Genomic DNA, 24,099 nt, shown 5'->3' on the forward strand with positions numbered 1-24,099 from the left:
TTGACCGGTGCTCAGTAGTTTCAGGATTGGTCAAGTATGATACAAATAGTGCTCCCCTAAGTTCCTGAGTGAGGGAAGCTTCTCAATTGGGGACTTGCAAGATCCAAGCCAATAAGTAATTACGAAACTTCTAAGTACCGAAGTGTGGTATCATTTTCACTTGCCTTATCTGTCTCATAGGTAGATGTGACATCTTCTCTGGAAGTACTTTTCCTCCATCAAGGGGTGGTATCTTTAACCGGTAGAGATGCACAAGGTAATGTATCAATTTCACTTGAAGCTTACTTGTAGTTTCAGGCTTGGTCAAGCGCGATACAAACCATGTAGTAGGAGTCCCTCAAGTCACCGAACTAGGAAATCTGCCGAAAGAGGTGACAGACAAGGTAAGCAATCAGAGCTCCCAGCAATCAGTCCCAGATCAGAAGTTTGATTTCGAGTTCCGGCTGATTGTTCTCATTCTCCCTATCTTGCAGGCAACAGGAAGGATAAAGAGAAGAAAAATGAGAAGAGATAACATGAGATACTTTTGCCTTTGAAGAAGTAATTTTCCACAAGCTTATTCTTGAACTAGGCTAGATGGTTTTCTGGTTTCCTCTAGTGTATAAGGCCGACTCAAGAATTTGAGGGTCAAAACAAGTCCATCAAATCAAGAGTGTGTTCAACCTTGATGATATGGGATACTTTTGCTGTTGACAAAGTAATAGATGAATCGGCACGTGTTCTATTGCGCTTATCTCCACATGCTTCCTTGTATCCTTTTCACTTGCCCTATCTGTTCCTCAGGCAGATGTGGTATCTTTTCTGGAAGTATAAGATGTTGAAGATGAGTACTCAAGAGCAATGTTAGGTAAGTAATCAGGCAAGGAGTTTCAAGCAGTCGATTCCTGACTGGAAGCTTGATTTCAGATGCTGACTGATTGCTCTCTTTCTCCTTGTCTTGCAGGTAAGAATAATGGCAAAGGAAAAGACAAGGAAAAAGCATGATATAAGATACTTTTACTTTTAACCCTGATGATATCAGATACTCTTGCTCTGGTGTGGATTGTTTGCAAAGGTATTATCTGGTGGAAAATAAGCTGAGTATTTCGAGAGACTCTACTGAGAGTGCCCTCTTGGATGTGAAGAAGAGTTGAGCATTTTTTTTATTTGCAGGTTTGCCTGGCTGTGGAGGATGAAGGTCGACATATATAAGAATTGTCCCAACAGCGAGTAGTAACGTTATTCCTTTACCCTTATCGGTCATAGCAATGTATTGGAAACTGCAATATTCAAGTGTTTTAACTTTGTCAAAGCACTTTGAAAAAGTGGTCTGTGGTATCTGGAAAGCTGATATTGCGTGTGAAAATTGCAGACAAGCTTTATCCAAGAAAATCTGGCTCTCAAAGTTCGAAAAGCGGTGCCCCTTCGGTTTTCGAACAAGCAATCATGTCAGGGATCTGCCTCTCGAGATTCGAAAAACAATGCCTCTTCGATTTTTGAGAAAGCAATCATGTTGAAAGTCTAGCTTTCGAGATTCGGAGAGTGGTGCCTTTTCGTTTTTTGAGAAAACAATCATGTTGGGAGTCTGGCTTTTGAGATTGGAAAAGCGGTGCATCTTCGATTTTTAGGAAAGTGATCCTGGTAGGAGTCTGGCTTTAGAGATTCGAAGAGCGGTGCCTTTTCGATTTTTGAGAAATCAATCCTGGTGGGAGTCTGGCTTTCGAGATTCGGAGAGCAGTGCCTCTTTGATTTTTTATGGAGCTCTTGTTGGCACCATAAATTGGTTTTGCTTCATACTATCTTGATCAAGAGTGTGTGAAGCTTTTGAGAATTGTGGTTGCCCTCCATTGATGAATCTCTTGTTGACACCATAAATTGGTTTTGCTTCACACTGTCTTGATCAAGAGTGTGTGAAGCTTTTGAGATTTGTGGTTGAACTCATTTGATGAAGCTCTTGTTGGCACCATAAATTGGTTTTGCTTCACACTGTCTTGATCAAAAGTGTGTGAAGCTTTTGAGAATTTTTGTTGCCTTCCATTGATGAAGCTTTTGTTGGAACCATAAATTGGTTTTGTTTCACACTGTCTTGATCAAGAGTGTGTGAAGCTTTTGAGAATTGTGGTTGCCCTCCATTGATGAAGCTCTTGTTGACACCATAAATTGATTTTGCTTCACACTGTCTTGATCAATAGTGTGTGAAGCTTTTGAGATTTGTGGTTGTCCTCCATTGATAAAGCTTTTGATTTCCACCATAAATTGGTTTTGCTTCACACTATCTTGATCAAGAGTGTGTGAAGCTTTTGAGAGTTTGTAGTTGTCCTCCATTGATGAAGCTTTGTTAAATTTCCCAATTTCCCTTTTTCAATTTTTTTTTTTGTTTTGGGAAAACTGGAAATTTGCAAATGTAAGAGAGACAACATATATAAGCCACACCTTGTAGTCATCAAAGGTTTGGATGAACCATATAAATTGAATTTGCTTCGAACAGTCTTGATAAAGAGTGTGTGAAGCTTTCTACAAGTTGTAGTGTTTGCATTGTTACAGATGAGAAATGTCTAAAGCAGATGCAAGAGGGTTGAATAGCTTGATCTTCGTATACCATGCACTGAAGTTGTTGTTGGCTTGTAATAAGACTTTGTTGGTAACTATAACTCTTGTTGAGCATAAGTGCTCCCCTAGTTGAGTTGTAAAGCTTGAGGGTTTTTGATTAGTTGTGAATGTTAGGAGTTCACATGTACCAGTTGTACCACTCGTCTTTTAATTGGTGGAATGAATGGTGAGTTGCTTTCATCACCTGGTTGGTGGTACGAAGGTGAGTTCTTTCATCACATTTCATCACCTGGTTGGTGGCACTAAAAGCAGTTCCTTATTAACCTAGTTGGTGATAAAAGTGGCAAGTTGCCAAATAATATTAAAGTACAGGTTGTACATTTCATCACCTGGTTAGTGGTACGAAGGTAAGTTCCTTCGTCATCTAGTTGGTGAGAATAAGGGCAAGGTGCTGAGGCACATTGTAGCAAGTGTCGAATGACACAAAATATGTTGAACCCTTTCGAAGCACAATTAGCTTATGTATGAATGTGTTGGAATGTATGATTGAACGAATATATTGTGAATCTGTTCATTTATTTATATAGTCTTGTTGACATGTACTTAGACTTTGTTTCATGTTGAAGCTTTGAACCCGAGTGTTCCATTGCTAGGAATGTAAGAGGATTAGGGCCGAGTTGTCTAAATCACATCTTTATTGAATTCATGCCAAATGGTCTTCATTACATAGGATGTCGAACGGTTAAAGCTTAACACTTGTACAATGTGAGTTTACTTGTAATAATACTTCAAGTGATCAACGTTCCATAGATGGTCAATGGTCTTGCCATCGGAGCTTCTAAGCTTGTAGAAGCCAGGGTGACTGATGCCAACAACTTCAAATGGTCCATCCCAGTTTGGACTAAGTGTTCCTTCACTCGGGACTCTGTCGCAGAGTAATGTTTTCTTCAATACCCAATCATCCACTTTGAAAAAATGAGGTTTGACCCTTGAGTCATAGTAGTTGGAGATGCGCAGCTTGTAGGAGACATTCCTCAAGTGAGTCTGGTTTCTGTGTTCCTCGACTAGATCTAAGTTGAGGGTAAGTTGTTTGTCATTTTCGCTTTGTACGTAGTTCTGGACTCATAACGTTGCTTGCTCAAGCTCAACTGGGACAACTACCTCTGTACCAAAGGCAAGTGAGAATGGGGTTTCTCCTGTTGACGTCCGATACGAAGTGCGGTATGACCAAAGAACTTGGGGTACAAATTCTGGCCAACAACCTTTAGCCTTGTCCAAGCTGGTTTTCAAAGTTCGCTTGATTATTTTGTTGATGGCTTCAACTTGTCCATTAGACTAGGGATGAGCTGGGAAGGTAAAACATAAGTTGATGTTGACTTAGAGTAGAACATCCTGAACTTATTGTTGTCAAACTGTCACCCGTTGTCAGTGACTATCGCATTGGGAATGCTGAATCTGCAAAGGATGTTCTTCCATATAAAGTCTTTTATTTTTGCCTCAGTAATGGTTGCCAAGGGTTCTACTTACTTTGTGAAGTAGTCAACTGCCACGATTACATAGCGGACATTGCCTTTCCTTGCAAGCATTGGCCCAATCAAATCAAGTCCCTATTGGACGAAAGGCGAAAGGCTGATCATAGGAGTGAGCAACTCGGGAAGGGAGTGAGGAATAATTACGTAGCGTTGACACTTATCACATGAGCGGGATACTCTGATGGCATCTTGGTGGAATGTTAGCCAGTAATATCCTTGGTGAAAGGCCTTGTGTGCTAGGGATCGAGATCCAGCATGATCTTCACAGACTCCTTCATGTATTTCCCGAAGAACAATTTCCACATCCGCGGACGTAACGCATTTTAGGTATGGTAAATTAAAACCCCGCTTGTAGAGTTGGTCGTTAATGATCAAGTAATAGGTAGACTTGTATCGAATCTGCTTAGCTTGGACTTTGTCATTTGGAAGGGTGTCATGAGCAAGGAATCTATAAATTGGGGTAATCCAGCTATCTCTATGTTGTAAGTTGCACACTTCCGCAGCCATGGTGCTTGGTACTGCCAATAATTCGACCTGAATTTTTCTCCCAATCCTGTCTTCCATAGCTGAGGTGAGGCGAGTCAAAGCATCTGCATGACCGTTTACCACTTGAGGAATTTGGGTGAGCAACAATTGTGTTTGTCCCAGATATGCTGCCATGGAGCTATCCTTAGCGTCAAAGTTGTTGGTGACCTGGTTAACCACCAATTGGGAGTCACTGAAGATATCAATTTGTTTAACCCCAAGGTGTTTGGCCAAATGTAAGCCTGCTAGGAGGGCTTCATATTCGGCCTCATTGTTCTACGTCTTGAATTTGAAACGAATAGCATACTTCATCGCCACTTTGTCAGGGGTCGTAAGGACTAGTCCTGCTCCATAACCCTGTTAGTTGGATGAGCCATCAACATATAGACTCCATGCTGGGGCTGTTGGTTTTATTTTCTGAGCTTCGGAGGGTAATGAAACCACTTCTTTAAGCATAGAAACAATGTTAACAGAATATGTGAAGTCGACGATGAAGTCTGCCACTGCTTAGCCCTTCTCAGCTAGCTTTAGTTAGTAGGAGATGTCAAACTCACCCAATGCTATCGCCCATTTGATCATTCGCCCCGAAGTGTCAGGACTTCGGAGTATCTGTTAAAGAGAATGATTGGTAAGCACGATGATGGAGTATGCTTGGAAGTAAGTGCGAAGTTTTCGAGCAGACATGACCAATGCTAGAGCCAATTTCTCAATGTTGGAGTATCGTGTCTCCGCATCTTGTAAGGCATTGCTATCGTAGTAGATAGGCCGTTCGACATTACCATCCTTTCGAATAAGAATGGAACTTACTAATGAAGCCGATACCGATAGATAGATAATGAGAGTGTCACCAACCTCAGGTTTGGAGAGCAGATAAGCTTTACTCATGTAGTCCTTAAGGTTCTTGAATGCCTCGGCACATTCATCAGTCCATGTAATGTACTTCTTACTTCCCTTAAGTACTTTGAAGAAAAGAGCACATCTGTCTGTGGCCTTAGAGATAAACGTAGTTAAGGCTGCCACCTTGCCAGTAAGGCTCTGGATATCTTTTAAAGTTACTGGTTCCTTCATGTCGAGGATTGCTTTAATCTTCTCGGGATTAGCCTAAATGCCTCGTTGGCTTATCATGAAGCCTAAGAATTTGCCAGAGCCTACGCCGAAGGCACATTTGTTAGGGTTCAACCTTATTTGATACCTCTTCAGAATGGTGAAAGTTTCAGATAGGTTGGTGATGTGTTGGTCAGCATGTTGGTTCTTGACTAACATATCATCAACGTAAACTTCCATGTTCTTCCCAATTTGTTCGGCGAACATTGAATTGACCAGTCTCTGATAAGTCGCTCCTACATTCTTTAGGCTGAAGGGCATGACTTTATAGCAATATAGTCCCCTGTCAGTAGTGAAGGTTGTGTGTTCTTGGTTCGGAGGGTTTATGAGGATTTGGTTGTATCCTGAGTAAGCATCCATGAAGCTCAGGAGTTCACACCCTACCGTAGAGTCTATAAGGTTGTACCAATGGTGAAAAGTAAGTGTATGCTCCCTAAAGGTTGCACGATATCACCGGAAAAGCTTATCAGAGGAGAAATCGAACGATCGAGCAAGTGTTCAGCTACATTAAGTGCCCTGAAAGCTTCTGCAAACATGATATTGATCGAAGCCCCCGTGTCTACCAAGATTCGTCTTACTTCAAAGTATGCTATGTGAGCTTCCACGATCAGTGGGTCGTTATGGGGGTAGATGATACCTCTTTCTTCCTCAGGGTAAAAACATATTGGATCTCAGTTAGGCTTTTGATACTTGCATCCCCTGATGTCTTCCACGTGAAACACTTGGTGGCCAGACCTTAAAATCGTTCGCTATTTTTCATGGCCCTGTTGGAAGATTTAGATATAGGTGTGCCGCCACTTATGGAATATATCACATTCACCTAGCGTTGGTTACAGTTACCCCTTGAAGGGTGAAGGAGGAATTGATCAATTTTTCCTTCACATGTCAAAGCTTCAATATGATCACAAAGGGTGATACACTTTTCGCCGTCATCGCCGTTATGCTCGTGGTAGCAGCAAAATGTGCCCGTGTTCTTCGTGGGCTTGTAATCCGGGTGCCTCGTCTTTGGCTTCGATATCAGGTAGGCTATGTTGGGGTAAATGGCCACGCATTTGGCGTTCAAAGGTGTGTATGCCTCATACCTCGGGGTAGGGCATGTCCTGACACGTGTTTAACCCACTGTGTTGACTGCTTGGGGTCGGGGATTATCGTGGCGATACCCTTGGTTATCGCGATAATGTCTCTTACTCCTTTTACTAAAATAAGACTGGTGAATATGGAAATCTTTCCTTTTGCCCTGAGATTGATATGTATGTTGACTTGGCAAAGTATTAAGTAAGGCAGGGGGAGGCACCGCTGCCGTTTGGAAGGTTGAGGTTTTCTCATTTGGGTGGGTCTGGCTTCCACTCCCCACTTGCTGATAGGGGATGTTTGTTAGGGGTTTCTCTGCATATGTCTTTGCCTCGGCGGAGGCATGGTTATAAGCATGCGCCATCACCTCAAAGTAAGTCTTCCAAATGTTGGCATTGATCATGTACTTAAAGAAACAGTCGCGTAGGCCTGCCGTGAAGGCTTTGAAGGCAGTCTTGTCATCTGCCTCGGCACATTGGGAATACTTATGGCTAAAACGGCTAGCATACATATGTAATGACTCGTCTGGCTTCTGCCGAATAGTGTATAAGTCATCCGTAAAGTGTAAGCGATCGGTCTGGAAAATGTGTTGAGAAACAAACAGTTTCCTCAATTCCTCAAATGAGTCTACCGTCTCAGGTGAAAGATGGCAATACCAGTTTAGAGCTCCGCCAGAGAGGGTGGAAGAGAAGATAAGACATCGCTCTTCGTCGGTGTGCATTTGGTATGCCATGGTAGACTCAAAAAGGTTAAGGTGTTCAATCGGGTCCTCATTTCTAGAATAGAGTTGCAAGCCAAGCTTCTGCTTTGTCTTTGCTTGGAGAGGGTGTCGAGGATCCTCCTTGTAAGAGGGCTAGGCCTAGGTTGGTTCCAATTAGGTATCTCAGCTTGTCGTTCGGCCTTTAACTTGTTTACTTCCTTAAAAAGCTGTAGGACAAGAGGGTTCTGAGTGGAGTCATGTACCACTGGAGCTTTTTTTCGTAAATCTCCATCTCATCTTGGAAGTAGGAAAGTTTGATCAAGAACATGTGATTTTTCCCTGGACTCGCCGTACTGACTTCCAAGGTATGTCTATTGGAACATATTTAAGTCCCCTATACCTTCGTGTTTCTCTAGGACTTGTTGCCCCTTCCCCAAATTGGTAGCTGGCCTGGGACATAGGAGGGGACCGAGTCTTTCAGAGACCCTTAGGTTATTGATCTTCGAGCTTACATGGATGAGATTGTCTCGACGTTGCTTTAGGAAGTCTCGACAATCGTAAAAGACGGCTTTCAATCCTTCCACTCCTTCTGTAAGGAGGTGTCTTCCTCCACTCCTCCTGCTTCGAGTCGAAGCAGCTGGGTTGAGAGAAGTCTCATGTTGGTCGCCATTTCGATGAGTAGCTCGCTCCTCAACAAGAATACCCATGTCGAGGGCAAATGACCCTCCGTGTTGAGGGCACCCAGTTGATGGTTGACTTCCACATGGGTGATGAGCTCGTGTGTTTTAATATATCTAGCCTCGTGGAGCATCTCGAAAACCTTCTCATACTGCTATTGGATGATCTCATTCTTCATCGCTATCTTGTTATTCTGAGCCTCCAGCTCATCGACTTTAGCCTGAAGAACAAACTTCTTTTGTTCTTTCTTTCGTTGTTTCGCACCTGGGGGTGTCGTTCTGCGTGCTGTGGCTTCCTTCGCTCCCCATGTTGGAGAGGGATGCCTGGTAAAAAAAAAGTGTACGAATGGTGGAAACCAACTTGACAAAGCTAAAGAGAGTGAGAATAAGTGTCGTTCCCACAGACGGTGCCAAATGTTAATGCACAAAATCAGTGAGGACTTTGGTACAACAGAAAGTGTTAAGTTTGTGACATTCGCTAGATTTCTCCGGTCACTAGTGTGGATAAATATGTAAATGGATAGAGACAGGGAAGCAAACACAAGATGTACGTGGTTCACCCAGATAGGCTACATCCACGGAGTAGAGAAGTTCTCATTAATTATGAAGGGTTCACACAAGTACATAGGTTCAAGCTCTCATTTAGTGAGTACTAGTGAATGATTTAATACAAATAACATTAGGAAATATTGTGGGAGAATGATCTCCTTTTATAGAAGAGAGTTTCTAGCTTTGTTCTGACATTGACATGTGTCGTGTTGTGATTGGCTTCTGATGTTGACATGTGTCGTGCTATGATTGGCTTTTGATGTTAACATGTGTCGTGCTATGATTGGCTTCTGATGTCGACACATGTCGCACTATGATTGGCCTTCTGGTTAGAGGGAAACTCTTCTGGGTCCTTGATAGTATAACGTTGATCGGTGCTCAGTAGTTTCGGAATTGGTCAAGTATGGTACAAACACATAACATATACATACACATCATCTAATACGGATACACAAATGTGGTATAAAAATATAAACCTAATATTTTCCTTTAATTAACGACTGATCATAGGAATTGATGTAATACGTACACCTCAACGATCACAAAAGTCTTGTTACTCTAGCTTACATTCACCCCATGTTTGATCTATTGGGGTTGGATCTCGGATATGGTCCCTCGCACATCTTCACGGGGCTCTCGCTCTTTCTTGCCTGTCTGACAAGGTTTGCTGCTTGGTGTGCTACAATGTGAGTTGCTGTTAGTTTAAATGGTGCCTTTGTGGGGCATTTGGTTTAGACCTTGAGGCTCACAATCAAAACTAATAAGGATATGGGCGTGCCACTGTTATCTTTTTGTATAACAAATTGTTGTATAGGTGTAAATTAAGTTGATTACTTGCGCCACAAATTACTTAGACTTCTTGTTTATCACTGGATTGTCACAGATGAGTTAAATCTGTATAAGTTTCTTTTCTTGCCTTGTAAACAAGGACTTTTAATTCATAATCTTGTATATCTAAAATGAAGGGAGTTCAGGGCCCTTCTAACCATTTCCTTGATCAAAGTTTGCTTTAATGACAGCAGGTTATCGAAGTTTAATTACATATGAGACTTTTGAGTGGAAAATAGTTGAAAATGATTTTAAAACATGAAGGAGAATGCAGTAAACAACAGATCTACTATATTTAAGTACAAACAAAAGAGACTCGGGCAAGATTTAACCTTGTCGGGTAAGGTTCAACTTCTTGCAACCACTTATCTTTGTGTTTACAGGGGTTTGTATACTCTGGGGGATGAAAAGTAAAAAGGTTTTACTAGAGGGAATCGATACTCAACACTAAGGGAAGGTAGCAAAGCTTCTAATCTTGACAAAATATGGCTTTCTATAGGGGAACTATAGCTAAAAAGGACAAAATCTGGACAAAATTCAGCTTTTTGGTGCCTTACTTGTTTGAGAGCAACGTAAGATGTCTTTTGACTGATTGGTTAAGTGTCTTTCTTTCTATTGTCCCTTTCTGCTTTTATAAACAATTTGGCCCGACTGTCCAAGCTTAGCCTTTAGCTAATGGCTTTCGGAGGGCAGTGAGTCATCACTTATTTACTCATCCATGCCCTTGAAAAGTGCTTTTGCTAATAGTGAGGTGCCCCTCTGTTGCCCATCACGTCAAACATAGGCATGTGCCCTCTGTTTCTTGCTTGTTTGAGGGCAAAGTAAGATGTCTTTTGACTGATTGGTTGAGTGTCCTTGTTTCTAGTATCCCTCTCTGCTTTTATAAACAATTTGGCCTAACTGTCCAAGCTTAGCCTTTAGCTGATGGCTTTCGGAGGGCAATGAGTCATCACTTATTTACTCATCCATGCCTTGAAATGTGCTTTTGCTGATGGTGTGGTGCCCTCCGTTGCCCATAACTTCAAACTTAGACATGTGGCCTATGCCTTTGCTGAAATGGCTTCCAATTCTTCTCGAGCCTATCGACTTGTCCGAGCTCAATCTTCTCTTTGCTTTTGTATCTTTGGGCCTCCATTCTCGCAAAGCCTAGTATTAAATTTCCGCCCAAAATCAATATACTCACAAGACCACGGTTCCAAGTCCCCAAATCAAGTCATTATCTACATCCATTAATCACAGAACTCGATCGTTGGTGATCATTTAGTCATTAATAATGGGCAGCTCTGCAATGACAATTAGGCTTGCTTTGGTGGTGGCCTTGTGCATGGTGGTGAGCGTGAGCATGCCGTTAGTCGGTGCGATAACACGTGCACAAGTGTCCCGCAACCTTCTTTCATGCATAACCTGCGTGAGGAATGGCGGAGCTGTCCCTGCATCTTGTTGCAATGGAATTAGAAACCTCAACAACTCTACTAGCAGAACACTGCTGACCGCCGAATCATTTGCAATTGCCTGAGACAGACTGCTTCCGACGTCCCTGGAGTTAATGTATCCCTAGCAGAAGGGCTTCCCGACAAGTGAGGAGTCGATGTCCCGTACAAAATTAGCTCCTCCACCAACTGCGACGAGTACGTATAAAAATCCTTAGTACTCTTGTTCTCGTTGCCTATTGTTATTTATTATTTCTTTGTCGAATACATCACCTTCATGAAAAAAATTATGACTTTACTATGTTTAATTTGTTGTTTGCTAAAATCTTTTGCTAAGCCAATACAATGATTTCCAGAATGATAATGCTTCTCATATCCTTGCTGATGGCTACATATCAAACGTGGCCTAAAGTATCACGCATTGCTCATCATATTCGTTTGGTTTACGACCCGTAGAGAATCCCTTTTGTATGATAACTTCGGTTTATAGATCCGTTGAGGAAATTCTCTCAAATTTTTCATGTTCCAAAAGAGAGAACATTCCCCAAATTCTAATGCCTTGAATGATAGGCCCTTCATGAAAATTCAACTTATCACTAGCTATCACTTGTTTGTGGGGCGTGGACCTGGCCGTTTGGGGCTGTTAGGTGCACACGCATCTTTTTCTTTACTAATCCGAATTGGCTTTTTAGCCAAAATGGTCCATGAGATTTGCATAACATATCACTTTGGTCCATGAGATTGAAAATCAATAGAAATGGTTCCTGAGATTATCCACCATCCATTATTTTGGTTATTCCATTAAAAATTCCGTTCAGTATCCAGGAGCTCTTGGCCAAAAGTTTGGACAATTTTCAAAACTTCGTAACTCAATCATTTATTAACCAAATTCGACCCATAATATATCAAAATGAAGATAGGAAAGTGTAGAAAAATATTATATCTATTTTGAAGCCCAATGGTTGCCGAAGATGGCTAGAAAATAGCCTGAAAGGTGACTGGTTTGCTAGAAAATTGGAAAACTCGCCGAAAACTGTGTAAACTTTAAATATTCATAACTTCTTCAATACTCGATGAAATCGAGTAATTCAAAAAAAAAAATCATACTTCTCGATGAGAAGAAGAGAATGAAACATTTCTCAAAAAGTGGCTAACTCGAGACCAAGATAGCCACTTTTGAGCCGTTTTACGGCCAAACCACGGCGAGTTAGCCATCGAGAAAGGTACAATTCTCTTTATCTCATTGAGAAGTATGATTTTTATTTTTAAATCACTCAATTTTGTTGAGTATTGAAGAAATTATGAACGTTTAAATTTTACCCAGTTAGTTTTTCAATTTTCTCCCTTCCAGTCATCTTTCAGGTTATTTTCTGGCTATCTCCGGCAACCATTAGGCTTCCAAATATGTATAATCTTATTCCACACTTTCATATCTTCATTTTGATATATTATGGGTCGAATTTGGTTAAGAAACGATTGAGTTACGAAGCTTTGAAAATTGCCTAAACTTCCGGCCAAGAGCTCCGGGACACTTAACGGAGTTTTTAATGGAATAACCAAAATAATGGATTGTGAACAATCTCAGGGACCATTTCTATTGATTTTCAATCTCAGTAACCAAAGTGATGTGTTATGCAAATCTTATGGACCATTTTGGCTATAAAGCCATTTGAATTATATAGGCCTCATTTTTACGAAATGAAAGTGATGAAACAAATCAGGAAGAGAAAAAAAATCTAAAAATGTGGCTCACTTGGGTGAGTAATGCTAGGTAGATTAAATTTGCAAACTAAAAGATGTGTCACCAATAAGAAACAAGCACGTTAATCATCACTTAAATAATAATCTATTCATCAATTTTTATGTCATTTAGTTTACAAAATGAGTAATGCTAAGGAGACTAAATTTGAAGACAAAATTTTGTAAACTAAATGACATGGAAGTTGATGAGCGGATTATTATTTAAGCATTGATAAATGTGTTCATTTCCTATTGGTGATACACAGGGCCAGCCCTAGCCCAGGGCTAGCAGTGCGACTGTCCAGGGCCCAAAAACTCGAGGGGCACCAAAAATTGATAGGGTAGTATATTCATATATATTTTCATAAGCATATAAATTTTAAAACCTTGGTTAAATCAACAAGAACTTTAGGCAAGAGCAGTGGTGTTTGGTTGAGTGTCCTTGTTTCTAGTATCCCTCTCTGCTTTTATAAACAATTTGGCCTGACTGTCCAAGCTTAGCCTTTAGCTGATGGCTTTCGGAGGGCAGTGAGTCATCACTTATTTACTCATCCATGCCTTGAAATGTGCTTTTGATGATGGTGTGGTGCCCTCCGTTGCCCATAACTTCAAACTTAGACATGTGGCCTATGCCTTTGCTGAAATGGCTTCCAATTCTTCTCAAGCCTATCGACTTGTCCGAGCTCAATCTTCTCTTTGCTTTTGTATCTTTGGGCCTCCATTCTCGCAAAGCCTAGTATTAAATTTCCGCCCAAACTCAATCAATATACTCACAAGACCACGGTTCCAAGTCCCCAAATCAAGTCATTATCTACATCCATTAATCACAGAACTCGATCGTTGGTGATCATTTAGTCATTAATAATGGGCAGCTCTGCAATGACAATTAGGCTTGTGCATGGTGGTGGCCTTGTGCATGGTGGTGAGCGTGAGCATGCCGTTAGTCGATGCGATAACACGTGCACAAGTGTCCCGCAACCTTCTTTCATGCATAACCTGCGTGAGGAATGGCGGAGCTGTCCCTGCATCTTGTTGCAATGGAATTAGAAACCTCAACAACTCTACTAGCAGAACACTGCTGACCGCCGAATCATTTGCAATTGCCTGAGACAGACTGCTTCCGACGTCCCTGGAGTTAGTGTATCCCTAGCAGAAGGGCTTCCCGACAAGTGAGGAGTCGATGTCCCGTACAAAATTAGCTCCTCCACCAACTGCGACGAGTACGTATAAAAATCCTTAGTACTCTTGTTCTCGTTGCCTATTGTTATTTATTATTTCTGTGTCGAATACATCACCTTCATGAAAAAAATTATGACTTTACTATTTTTAATTTGTTGTTGGGTTGCAGTGTGGTTATGTGATCCACAAGGGGTTCCTTCAAAATATTCCAGTACTTCTTAATATCGTCCCTAGGTCATGAATATTGTAAAAGTTATCTACTTAGAATTAATGATGTAAGTAAAGCTCTGTTTTCCAGTAAAAATTAGAAAACAGTAATGCTTTGTTTTGATTTTCTTTTTAACTTGCGTAAATCCCTCCTCCTCTTACAATAATTAATTAAGGAAAAAAACAGAATGAAAATTATTTTTTGATTGAAAACGGGGCTTATAGCTACCCAAACGAACTAAGCAAAAATAAGTCTAGGACATAGTTTGCCAAATTTTGATCCACAAAATTCTTCTTTTTTGTAGACATGTCATAACTGGCATTGCTATGACTTCAAAGCAACTCTCGACAAGTAGAAAAAATATAATTAAAGGATAATAGGGCACAAACCACAGCTGACCGCCAAACCTTTTGTAAGTATTTGGAATTAGATGCCAGTAGGATTCCAGGAGTCTGCCTTAACCTTGTCTCTGGCCTTCCCTCCAGCTGTGGAGCTAACCTCCCTTACAAGTTCAGCATCTCTACCAACTGCAACAGGTATAATTTATAAACTTATCTCACAACGACGTCAAAATGTCCCAGATGTTCACTTTGTTACCTCAAATTATTAACTTTTTATATATTAGGTAATTGATGTCCGAAAATTTGATCCTCTTTAGTCCTTTAAGTGATAACTAGATTAATTTTTTTCCTTTGTTGGATATTTTTTGTTTTCAAGTTAAGATGTGCAAGTACAACCTGTTTTTAGAAATATGGGGTGTTGAAATTAAAGTGGGAACAAAACCTTCATGTGCTCTCTCTTTTTGTTTTTTTCTCTTTCAAATTCATGTGCTCTCTCTTTTTGTTTTTTTCTCTTTCAAATTAATGTGCTCTATCGTCATGGTTTTATCAAGTTATTTGTCCTCGTGCAAAAAGAATTGTTAAATAACGTGATATATATGTCATCTATTTTTTGAAACATCTGTAAGTAAAGTGTACCTTTTATTCGTGGGATAAATCAATCAATAAGATTTGTCCCTTCGTGACAAAGGTGCATGCTCTATGGACATATAAATTATTCTTCTATTTTCCTTAAAAGGAGGATCGGTTTGCAATTTCATCATAGCAATCCATTCTTTCAGGGTTTGGAAAAACTTACAGAGACATTTCAACTTTTCCTAACCACCATCGTACGATTCACCAAAGCCAGAATCAAACCCAAGACGATAAATTATTCTTCTATATATATATATATATATATATATATATATATATACACACACACACACACATATATACATGTCAATTACATGCTAGGTGATTAGTGAACTAAAAAGGTTCTCTATAGTTAAATTTCTTAAATGTATAGTTAATTAATAGGAGACTAGGAGATTCACCGACTCAAATTCTCTACTAAAAGTCACTTCGTAATACGGTCTAGTGATATTTCTCTTTACTTGTAAATGAGAGATTTTATGTTCAATTCTCGTCAAAAGTGAATTGAACCACATTATCGCTAGCCCATTGTGAGGCTAAGTCCACCTCCTCCCCCTAAGTATAAATAATATCATTTATTCAAAAAAAAAAAATTCTCTACTAATATTCTAATCAAAAGACTCAGAATATTTCAAAGATATCTCTTCCACTTGAAAGTTTTGGACTGAAAGATGTCATGATAGAAAATAGCTCGTCATAATTTTCTTGTATGATTGGTTCATATGGTCAATGAAAATGGTCCTCGTAACTAGTCCACATGGTAAACTTGTCAAAAATTAAGAAACCCAAATGTGACAGAAGTTGCATACAATTTCTCAGAAAACTTCAGTAACTTGTAAGATGTATAGCTCCAATGAAATAACTCAAATTTCAATATTTGGGTCTAAATACGTGTGGGCTTATATATATATATATATATATATATATATATATATATAATTTTTTTTTTATGCACATGATTAAAAAGTTAAAGCAGTAAAGTCGCTTGTAATAATTTAAAAAAAAAGATAAGTTTTGGTTATTGGTGCATTGGAGAAACCATAAACTGTAAATTTAGATTCAAATCTCCTATCAATGATGGCCTAATGAAGCTACAGATTCTGAAGCAGTTCTGTGCTATCCTCTTTGGAAGATTACCGTACTATTAGACATCTGCAACACTAGCCTCAACTCAAGGCAGATTACAAGTTCAAATTTTCATGGCTTTCTACATGAAGCTTCAAGAGCATTCAAATTAATGACGTCGCATAAAAACAAGTACAAATAAAAAGCTTTGAATACAGCTGCCAACTAATACCATGCATCCATATTCGTAGCACAGTACGTACGTGTCTTTGTTCCGCACTCCCACATTTTCTTATATAAACCCACCGAAAGCCTATTTCCCATACCACACAATCAATCAAACTATCACAAATCAACGCAGAAGCATTCATCAAGCTCTTTAGTTTCCTTGAATTCCAATATCAATGGCGAACTCTGCGGCATTCAAGCTTGCCTTCGTGGCCCTCGTGTGCATTGTGGTGGGTGCACCATTCGCCCAAGCTACCATATCATCATGCGGCCAGGTGACAAACTACGTGGCACCCTGCATTCCTTACTTGAAGACTGGTGGGAAAGTTCCACCAACATGTTGCCAAGGGATCCAGAAGCTGAACGACGCCGCTCAGACCGCACCTGATCGCCGAACCGCTTGCACCTGCTTGGTCAACACTGCTACAAAAGTCCAAGGAATAAAACCTAACCTCATCTATGGACTCCCTGGGGCCTGTGGCGTCCGCCTTCCTTACCCAATTGGACCGAACACTAAATGCAACAGGTAAGTTTTTTCGCTATAGAAATTTTTTTAGTTTTATTATGCATCAATAAAAGTTTGTATTATGTGACGGAGATTTTATGCCTCTAACCTTAATTACTCGTTCGTTGCAATTTATTGTGATGCAGTATCCAGTGAAGCTGATGGAGAAGAAGCCCGTATTAAGTTGCATATTAAAATAAAGTGGGTGTTGAAGAATTATCTATCAGCTCTCTTGTAGTACATGGTCGTTGTTTGTGAAATTCTCTTAACAAGATCTGTATTACCTTTATCTTCATGAATAAAAATGCAATGAGAAGTAATATATGTTCTAGCTTTTTATCCGCACACTTTTTTCTTTCTTTTACACTCCCTTGCTTCTATTTGTTATTTGATTGTTTTTAAAGTTCTGTTATTTGTTTCTCTTTTAATTTGAAACTGCACCATTTGTGTTTGTTTTTATCATTTGATTTTCTTTTAATTATTTGATTAAAATACTAAATAAATCAAAAGATAAATAAAATAAATTTTCAAGAGAAAAAAATGGGTTGAATTCACTTCCCTAAAAATATCTAAATTTTTAGGTATTTTTCTGTGAAAGAATGAGAATAAAAATATTATTACCAGCATGTACAATGAATTTACATAATGATGCAAGGAAAACAAGTTGGTATCAAACTAGTCACTCATATAAGATTCGATCCTAAAATATTTCATTTACAAGTTAAGAATTTAAACCTAAAACATTTCATTTAAAAATGAAGACGAATATCAGTAATCGTAATACCAAAGTGGGATCATCATGATTCCTTAAAGAATACATAATTTATAAAAGAAAAAAAATTAAATAATTAAATAATTAAAAGAAAATCAAATGATGGTTGTGAATTTAAAATATTATAGTACTGTCATATTTTTAGGGAAGTGAATTCAAATGATCAAGTGGGATCATCATGAGTCTTAAAGGAATCATGAAAATTTTATAGTACTGTCATATTATAAGTTGAAGACTCAAATGATTCCACTTGGTTATTATCAGTTCTTCAATCATCATGATTCCTTTTAAGACTCAAATTCACAACCAAACTTGAGGCAATAATGTAACAGTACTATAATAACATCATTACGCGATAGTCTCATTTATGCATGCATGGATGGATGTACATCTATGTAGCCATTACTTGGACGAAATTCGATTTCTTTTTTTTTTTGTTCTTTTTTTGTCTTGACTACAAAAGAAAAGCTTTTGACATGGAATTCTGACAAATTTAGATAGCGTCGAGCGTTTCTGGAAAATATTTCCTCTCAATAAAAAGTGTCCAGTTTAACAAATACTAGAAACATGTTCCAGTCCCCAAGTTCTAGATCTGACATGGTTTTTGCGGTGTGTATAATTTGCTTTGTTTTGTTTCTTTTAGGTTCGCTGGCCTTTTCTGCCGCTTGGTTTTTATGAAGTCATATATATATTAAGAACTAACCGGAAAATATCTTTCAAAACCGAAGAATAATTGTTGGATAAGTAACTCACTCTTGGTCAGTCCTTAATTAACATAAAAAACGAAATAGAATCAGATGAAAGTATTGAATTATACAATATATAGTAAATAATACAGCATGCACCAACAACAACAGCCAACTGCCCAGGTCTGTTTTAGAAAACATGAGCTTTCCTCAATAAGTAAGCGACCACCTAGCTAGGTGTCCATAAGGTCTCATTTACTTGCAGCGTTGGATTTCAGCTCCCTTGTATAAACGAAAGCAAACAAAAGAATAGATATTTTTTATTACGGGAGATATTCTACACTAAGCTACATGAAAAAAAATAATTAGATTGAATTCAGAACACGATGTGTTTGAAATGAACGTCTTAAACACCAAGACTATTCACCACTTACAAACAACTATAAATATATTGTAAGACAAAGACCACTCAAGACCTGTACTCCCAAATTTTCTTGCACTCCTTTTGAATTAGCCACTTGAGATCAAGAGTAGTCTTGACCTTAATTTGTAGAGGATGAAAATTTCTTAGACAATTGACAGACTAATTACTCCCAGCAAAGTCCTGAAGAAGTGAGCAGGCCCGGTAAATCCATAGGCAAATAATCGTGAAAATGTACTGATGATATATGGTCCGGCATTGATGAGACGGTTTGAACATATACACATGAGGGCCGGCTTTTGTATTGGGTCTTTGTAAAAAATAAAAATAAAATCTCTCACTCACTCGATTATTACGGTTGATTTCTTGTTTGTTCAAAACTAGGTCTTTACAAATACTAGTGACTCAACAAAAGAAAATCAAAAGTTGGGTGGGGTTAATCTTTTAGTGCCTCGAAAGGAGGTTTTCGGTGCGATTGAGCGGCCGACCTAGGAGGATCCTGACCACCTCTGAATAGGAGATCGGCTAGGTTGTCTCGGTGCTCCCTTCCTGTAGGGGTGAAGGAAAGGGCATAGGTGTAATCGGGAGGGTGGCTAGGGTTGGAACTCGGGATGAGGAGTAAGTAAAGGCGTGCGAAGTGGTGGTCTCCTGGCAAGGCGCGGTGGCGAGGAGATCTGAGTGGTGAGGAGGGGAGGGCCGGGTGTGTGTAGGGTAGATCTGGAAGGGAAGACTCGGGAAAGGTTTTGCAAGGATTTTCCATGGCTGAGAGAGACGAAAAACGAGATCTAGAGGAGTTGGGGGCAAGGTTTGGCTCTAGACTAAGGTTGTCCGATAAGGAACGGGAAGGGATAAAAATCGATAAAAAGGCGGTCGAATGAGCTTTGTTAGGGTTCCAGTTCACCCTGATTGCGGAAGTACTAACATCAAAGGAGGTGTGTAGTGAGGCTTTCATTGACTGCTTCTCGTCGCTATGGAGGGGGCAGGAAGGAGTCTCAATCCGTGACATTGGAGAGCGCAAATTCTTGGCACGATTTGCTGGGATGAGAGATCTACAAAGGGTGCTAGAGGCGGACCAGCCATGGACTTTCAAAAGCAATATGGTGCTGGTGGCTGACCGAACGGGGAAGGGACAAAACATATGGGCACCACTATCTTACGGGGTCCTATGGGTCCAGATCCACAATGTCCCACCGTTGAGCATGACGGCGGTGGTAGCGGAAACCATTGGAGGACTAATAGGCATTGTTAGGAAGGTAGATGCTTCGGGCAGCCGAGATTGTATCGGAAGATTCCTGCGAGTCAAAATTTGCTTCAATATGCGGGAACCTCTCATGCGATGGACCTTTGTGAAGTTTCCGGATGAAGGAACTGTATGGGTGGATTTCAAATATGAATTTCTACCAAGATACTGTCTTATTTTTGGAATATTGGGACATGCTACCCGAGTTTGCCAGGAACTGCAGATGGATCGAATAACAGATGAGGATGGTATGGGGGATATTGATGATACCCCTGCATTCCGTGGGCTGGAAGCAGAAACTGACATCCGAGGGAAACCTCTGGGATCTAACTCACGTAGTAAGGCTTCAGTTGGGTCTAATGGCGGTAGAAAAAACGGAGGAAGATGGAGGAGGGAGCGGATCGAGGACAAAGATGGGAACCGAATAAGCTCTCGCTCATCCTTGGATTCAGGCACAAGAGATCTGGCACAAACTAGAGACCAGAGCATCCTCAGTGGCGAGGAAAGTGTAGCTCGGGGGGAAGAAGAGGTGGTTGATACGGCATCCTTGCCAAGTAAATCGCGAGCCTTCTCGACTCTAAAAGGGAGTGAGGGTAAATCTCTAGCTGGGGAAATTCGATGCCAAATGATGAAGGAAGAGGAAGCAAGAAGGGCAAGGGAGGCAGCATTCGATGCAGGTTTAATAGGACCGGGGGGAGTGATGGCGGAAGAGGCAAGGCACATTATCCTGAAAGAACTTCCTGAACATGATGATAGACTATACGAGGCTAGCAAACCTAAGGAATCGGGCATAGGCATTGACTTAAATGTGGAACTGCAAATTGCATATACTACCGAATGAGACATTGTGAACGGAAGGGGAAGGCAAAACCAACAGGGATCCGAGAATGATGTGACTAAGGATAAGGAGACTATGGAGGACGACCCTTTTGAGCTAACCCCAATTATAGAAGCTGTAATGAGGGAAACAAAAGGAAAAAAAAGGCAGTTTCAAGATGTGGAGCATGAGGATACAGGGGAGGTTTGGGTACAAAAAATGAGTAAACAAAGACTGATTTTGCTTTCGGATGCGGAGGAGACCAGCCGTGAGGGGTCTCCCAGGAATCCATGAAGCTAATCTGCTGGAACTGTCAGGGTATCGGGGGTGACCTGACAGTTGACGATTTGATGGAGCAAAACAAACTCCACACCCCTGACATAGTGATACTCCTAGAAACAAAAAATCGGAGTAATCACTATGTTTTCCTGAAGAAGCGACTTGGGATGGATTTCATGCATGCGATTGAACCAAGAGGCATTGCGGGAGGTATGTGTATCTTCTGGAGAAACTACGACCTGGTAATGCTTGTCAAATACTCAGATTTTTTCATTGAGGTGGGTATCAGTGATAAGCTCAAGGAAGAGGAGTGGAGATTGTTTGCGGTTTATGCAAGCACGGACGATAAGAAGAGGAGGGACCAATGGCGCATTTTATCTCAACGATTGGGGGCTGCGGGGGAGAAATGTGTTATTATTAGGGATTTTAATGACATTCTGGATGACTCTGAGAATGAAGGGGGAATTACCGATCTGTGGCAAGCAGGAAAGACTTTCGTGATTTTGTTTCTAGCAATGAGCTACTTGATTTGGGCTTTACAGGCTACCCCTTTACCTGGAGGAACCGAAGGGATGAGGGACCCATCCAACAACGGCTTGATCGGGGATTGGCATCGGAAGGATGGGTCTCGGCCCATCTGGAGGCTAAAGTTCTGCATGAAGTTTTGGAAGGATCTGACCATGCTATGCTAATCTTGGATACTGATTTTACTCCCTTTAAAAGGAGGAAACGGTTTATATACGATTCCCGATGGAATGGGGAAAAGGATTGCCATGGTATTATGGAAACAAACTGGAAGTATAACTTTATGGGATCCCAACCATTTAAAGTGGTGGAGAAACTGAAATGGGTCTGCAAAGGGCTGCAAAAATGGAGTAGAGCAAGTGGAAGAAACTCAAAACTATGGATTGCAATTCTGAAAAATGATCTGAAAGACACCTACAAGTCGAACAAGTTTGCTAGTGAGGCTGTTCAGAATATGGAGGGGGAACTTAAACACTTACTCAGGGAGGAAGAAAGATATTGGAAGCTCAAGTCTAGGAACCAATGGATTAAAGATAGGGATAAGAATACTAAATTCTTTCATGCTTAAACTATGAAGCGACGCAGGTGCAGTAAAATTGTGGGGTTGGAAGATGAGTAAGGAAATTGGTGCACGGAACCCAGCAAGGTGGATGAGATAGCAGTGATGTATTTCAGGAACCTTTTCCGCACCTGTAATCCACGAGGTACTCATGAAATCACGGAATGTGTAGAGGCCCAGATCTTACTGGAAAATGCTCAAAGGCTGATGCAAACGATAACGGAGGAAGAAGTGCGACTCTCTATGTTCCAAATCCCGGCGGATAAAGCCCTGGGGCCGGATGGATTCACAGGTAGTTTTTATCATGAATTATGGGACGTGGTTGGTAGAGATATTTTTGCTATGGTTCAGGCCTTTTGGGTCTCCGGAAAAATGTTAAGGAAATTAAACCATACACATCTGGTTCTTATCCCTAAAGTTCCCAGCCCGAGGAATATGTCTCAACTACGGCCTATTTCCTTATGTAATGTTGGGTATAAGGTGATTGCCAAAATTCTTTCTAATCGCATGAAGAATGTCCTCCCACATCTGATTAGTGCAAACCAATCGGCTTTTATGGCGGGTTGACAAATCCAGGATAATATATTGGTTGTGCATGAGATTCTCCACTCACTGAATCAGCAACATAACAGGGATGAGAACTGTGTCACCATGAAGCTTGACATGGCAAAAGCTTGCGATCGGGTTAAATGGAGCTTTCTTCTGGAAATGATGAGTGTTTTGGGATTCCCTCATGAGTTTTGCAAGAGAATTGAGGCGTGTATAACTACGATGTCTTATAGTGTGCTCCTGAATGGCTCAGCAACTGGATTTATTCAACCAAAACGCGGGTTTCGACAAGGAGACCCCATGTCTCCCTTTCTATTCCTAATTTGTGCCGAGGGGTTATCGGCGGTGCTTTGAAAAAAGGAGGAGCAAGGCTCCCTACAAGGGATAAAAGTTACGCCTGATGGGACGTAAATTTCCCATTTATTATTAGCAGATGATGCGGTCATCTTCTGTAAGGCAACTGAGGTGGAGGTTAGAGTAATATTGAAGGTTCTGCAATGCTACCCAGCTGCCTCTGGGCAAATCATAAATAAAGAAAAAAGCTCCCTGTATTTTGGAAACCAGTGTCCACGGCAACAACGGAGGTTAATTGAGTCATGCACTAATTTTGTCGGCAATGAGGCTTTCGGAAGGTACTTGGGCCTTAGTGCAGACTTTGGCACGTCTAAGAAGGCTGTTTTCGAAGGTGTTCGTGAGGCACTAGATGGAAGAATAAATGGATGGGCGGAACAATTCTTATCTCCGGCTGGGAAGGAAATGATGATTAAAGCGGTGGCCATGGCTTTACCAAATTATGCGATGTCGTGCTTTAAACTTCCAGTGAACCTTTGCAAAGAAATGGAATCAACTATTGCGAAATTCTGGTGGCGGGGAAGCAGGGAGAAAAATGGGATGCATTGGATTAGCTAGGAAAAAATGAAGAGAAGGAAGAAAGTGGGAGGGCTGGGTTTTCGAGACCTTCTGTCCTTTAATTTGGCTTACCTTGCTAAAATTGGATGGAGGATACTAACCAATCCACTCTCTTTGCTTGGCCAGATTCTTAAAGAAAAGTACTTTCCTGAATGCTCTTTCATGGAGGCAAAGGTGGGGAAAAGATCTTCGTGGGGGTGGAAGGGAATTATGCAAGGCAAGAGGATCTTGGAAAGAGGGAGAAGATGGAGGGTTGGTGATGGGAGCAGCATTCGAGTGAAACATGAACCTTGGATCCCAAGACCTCATACCTTTCGGGTTCTTTCAAAACACCCGGAATTGCCAACGATGGTAAAGGATCTGATCAATCCTGTGACGGGCTCTTAGAAGGTTGATTTAGTGAAGAGGTGCTTTGAGGGGGAGGAAAGTAATATTATCCTTGGCATCCCAACTAGCCTGGAGGGTTGCATTGACAGACTTATATGGCACTACACCAGT

The 24,099-nt window shown here is 40.7% G+C and overlaps 2 protein-coding genes across 2 annotated transcripts in view; both read left to right on the forward strand.

Annotated features, from left to right (window-relative positions):
* Positions 1 to 15,247, forward strand: part of LOC126592600 (non-specific lipid-transfer protein-like) — a 32,367-nt gene extending 17,120 nt beyond the window's left edge. Inside the window, exon 2 of the mRNA XM_050258350.1 lies at positions 15,193 to 15,247. Coding sequence (XP_050114307.1) covers positions 15,193 to 15,232 — 40 coding nt within the window. The 3' untranslated portion in view covers positions 15,233 to 15,247. The remainder of the gene's footprint in view (positions 1 to 15,192) is intronic.
* Positions 15,248 to 16,417: 1,170 nt separating this feature from the next.
* LOC126591938 (non-specific lipid-transfer protein 1-like) lies at positions 16,418 to 17,164 on the forward strand. The gene is made up of 2 exons (XM_050257654.1): positions 16,418 to 16,865; positions 16,991 to 17,164. Exons 1-2 carry the CDS (start codon positions 16,516 to 16,518, stop codon positions 16,998 to 17,000), a joined length of 360 nt encoding a protein of 119 aa, XP_050113611.1. The 5' UTR covers positions 16,418 to 16,515; the 3' UTR covers positions 17,001 to 17,164.
* Positions 17,165 to 24,099: the final 6,935 nt, after the last annotated feature.

The sequence above is a fragment of the Malus sylvestris genome, chromosome 12 (genome assembly GCF_916048215.2).
Source record: "Malus sylvestris chromosome 12, drMalSylv7.2, whole genome shotgun sequence".
Taxonomy (NCBI): Eukaryota; Viridiplantae; Streptophyta; class Magnoliopsida; order Rosales; family Rosaceae; genus Malus; species Malus sylvestris.

Bases quoted from the DNA above. Each gene is read 5' to 3' on its own strand.
- LOC126591938 (XM_050257654.1), top strand. From the start codon at position 16,516: ATGGCGAACTCTGCGGCATTCAAGCTTGCCTTCGTGGCCCTCGTGTGC.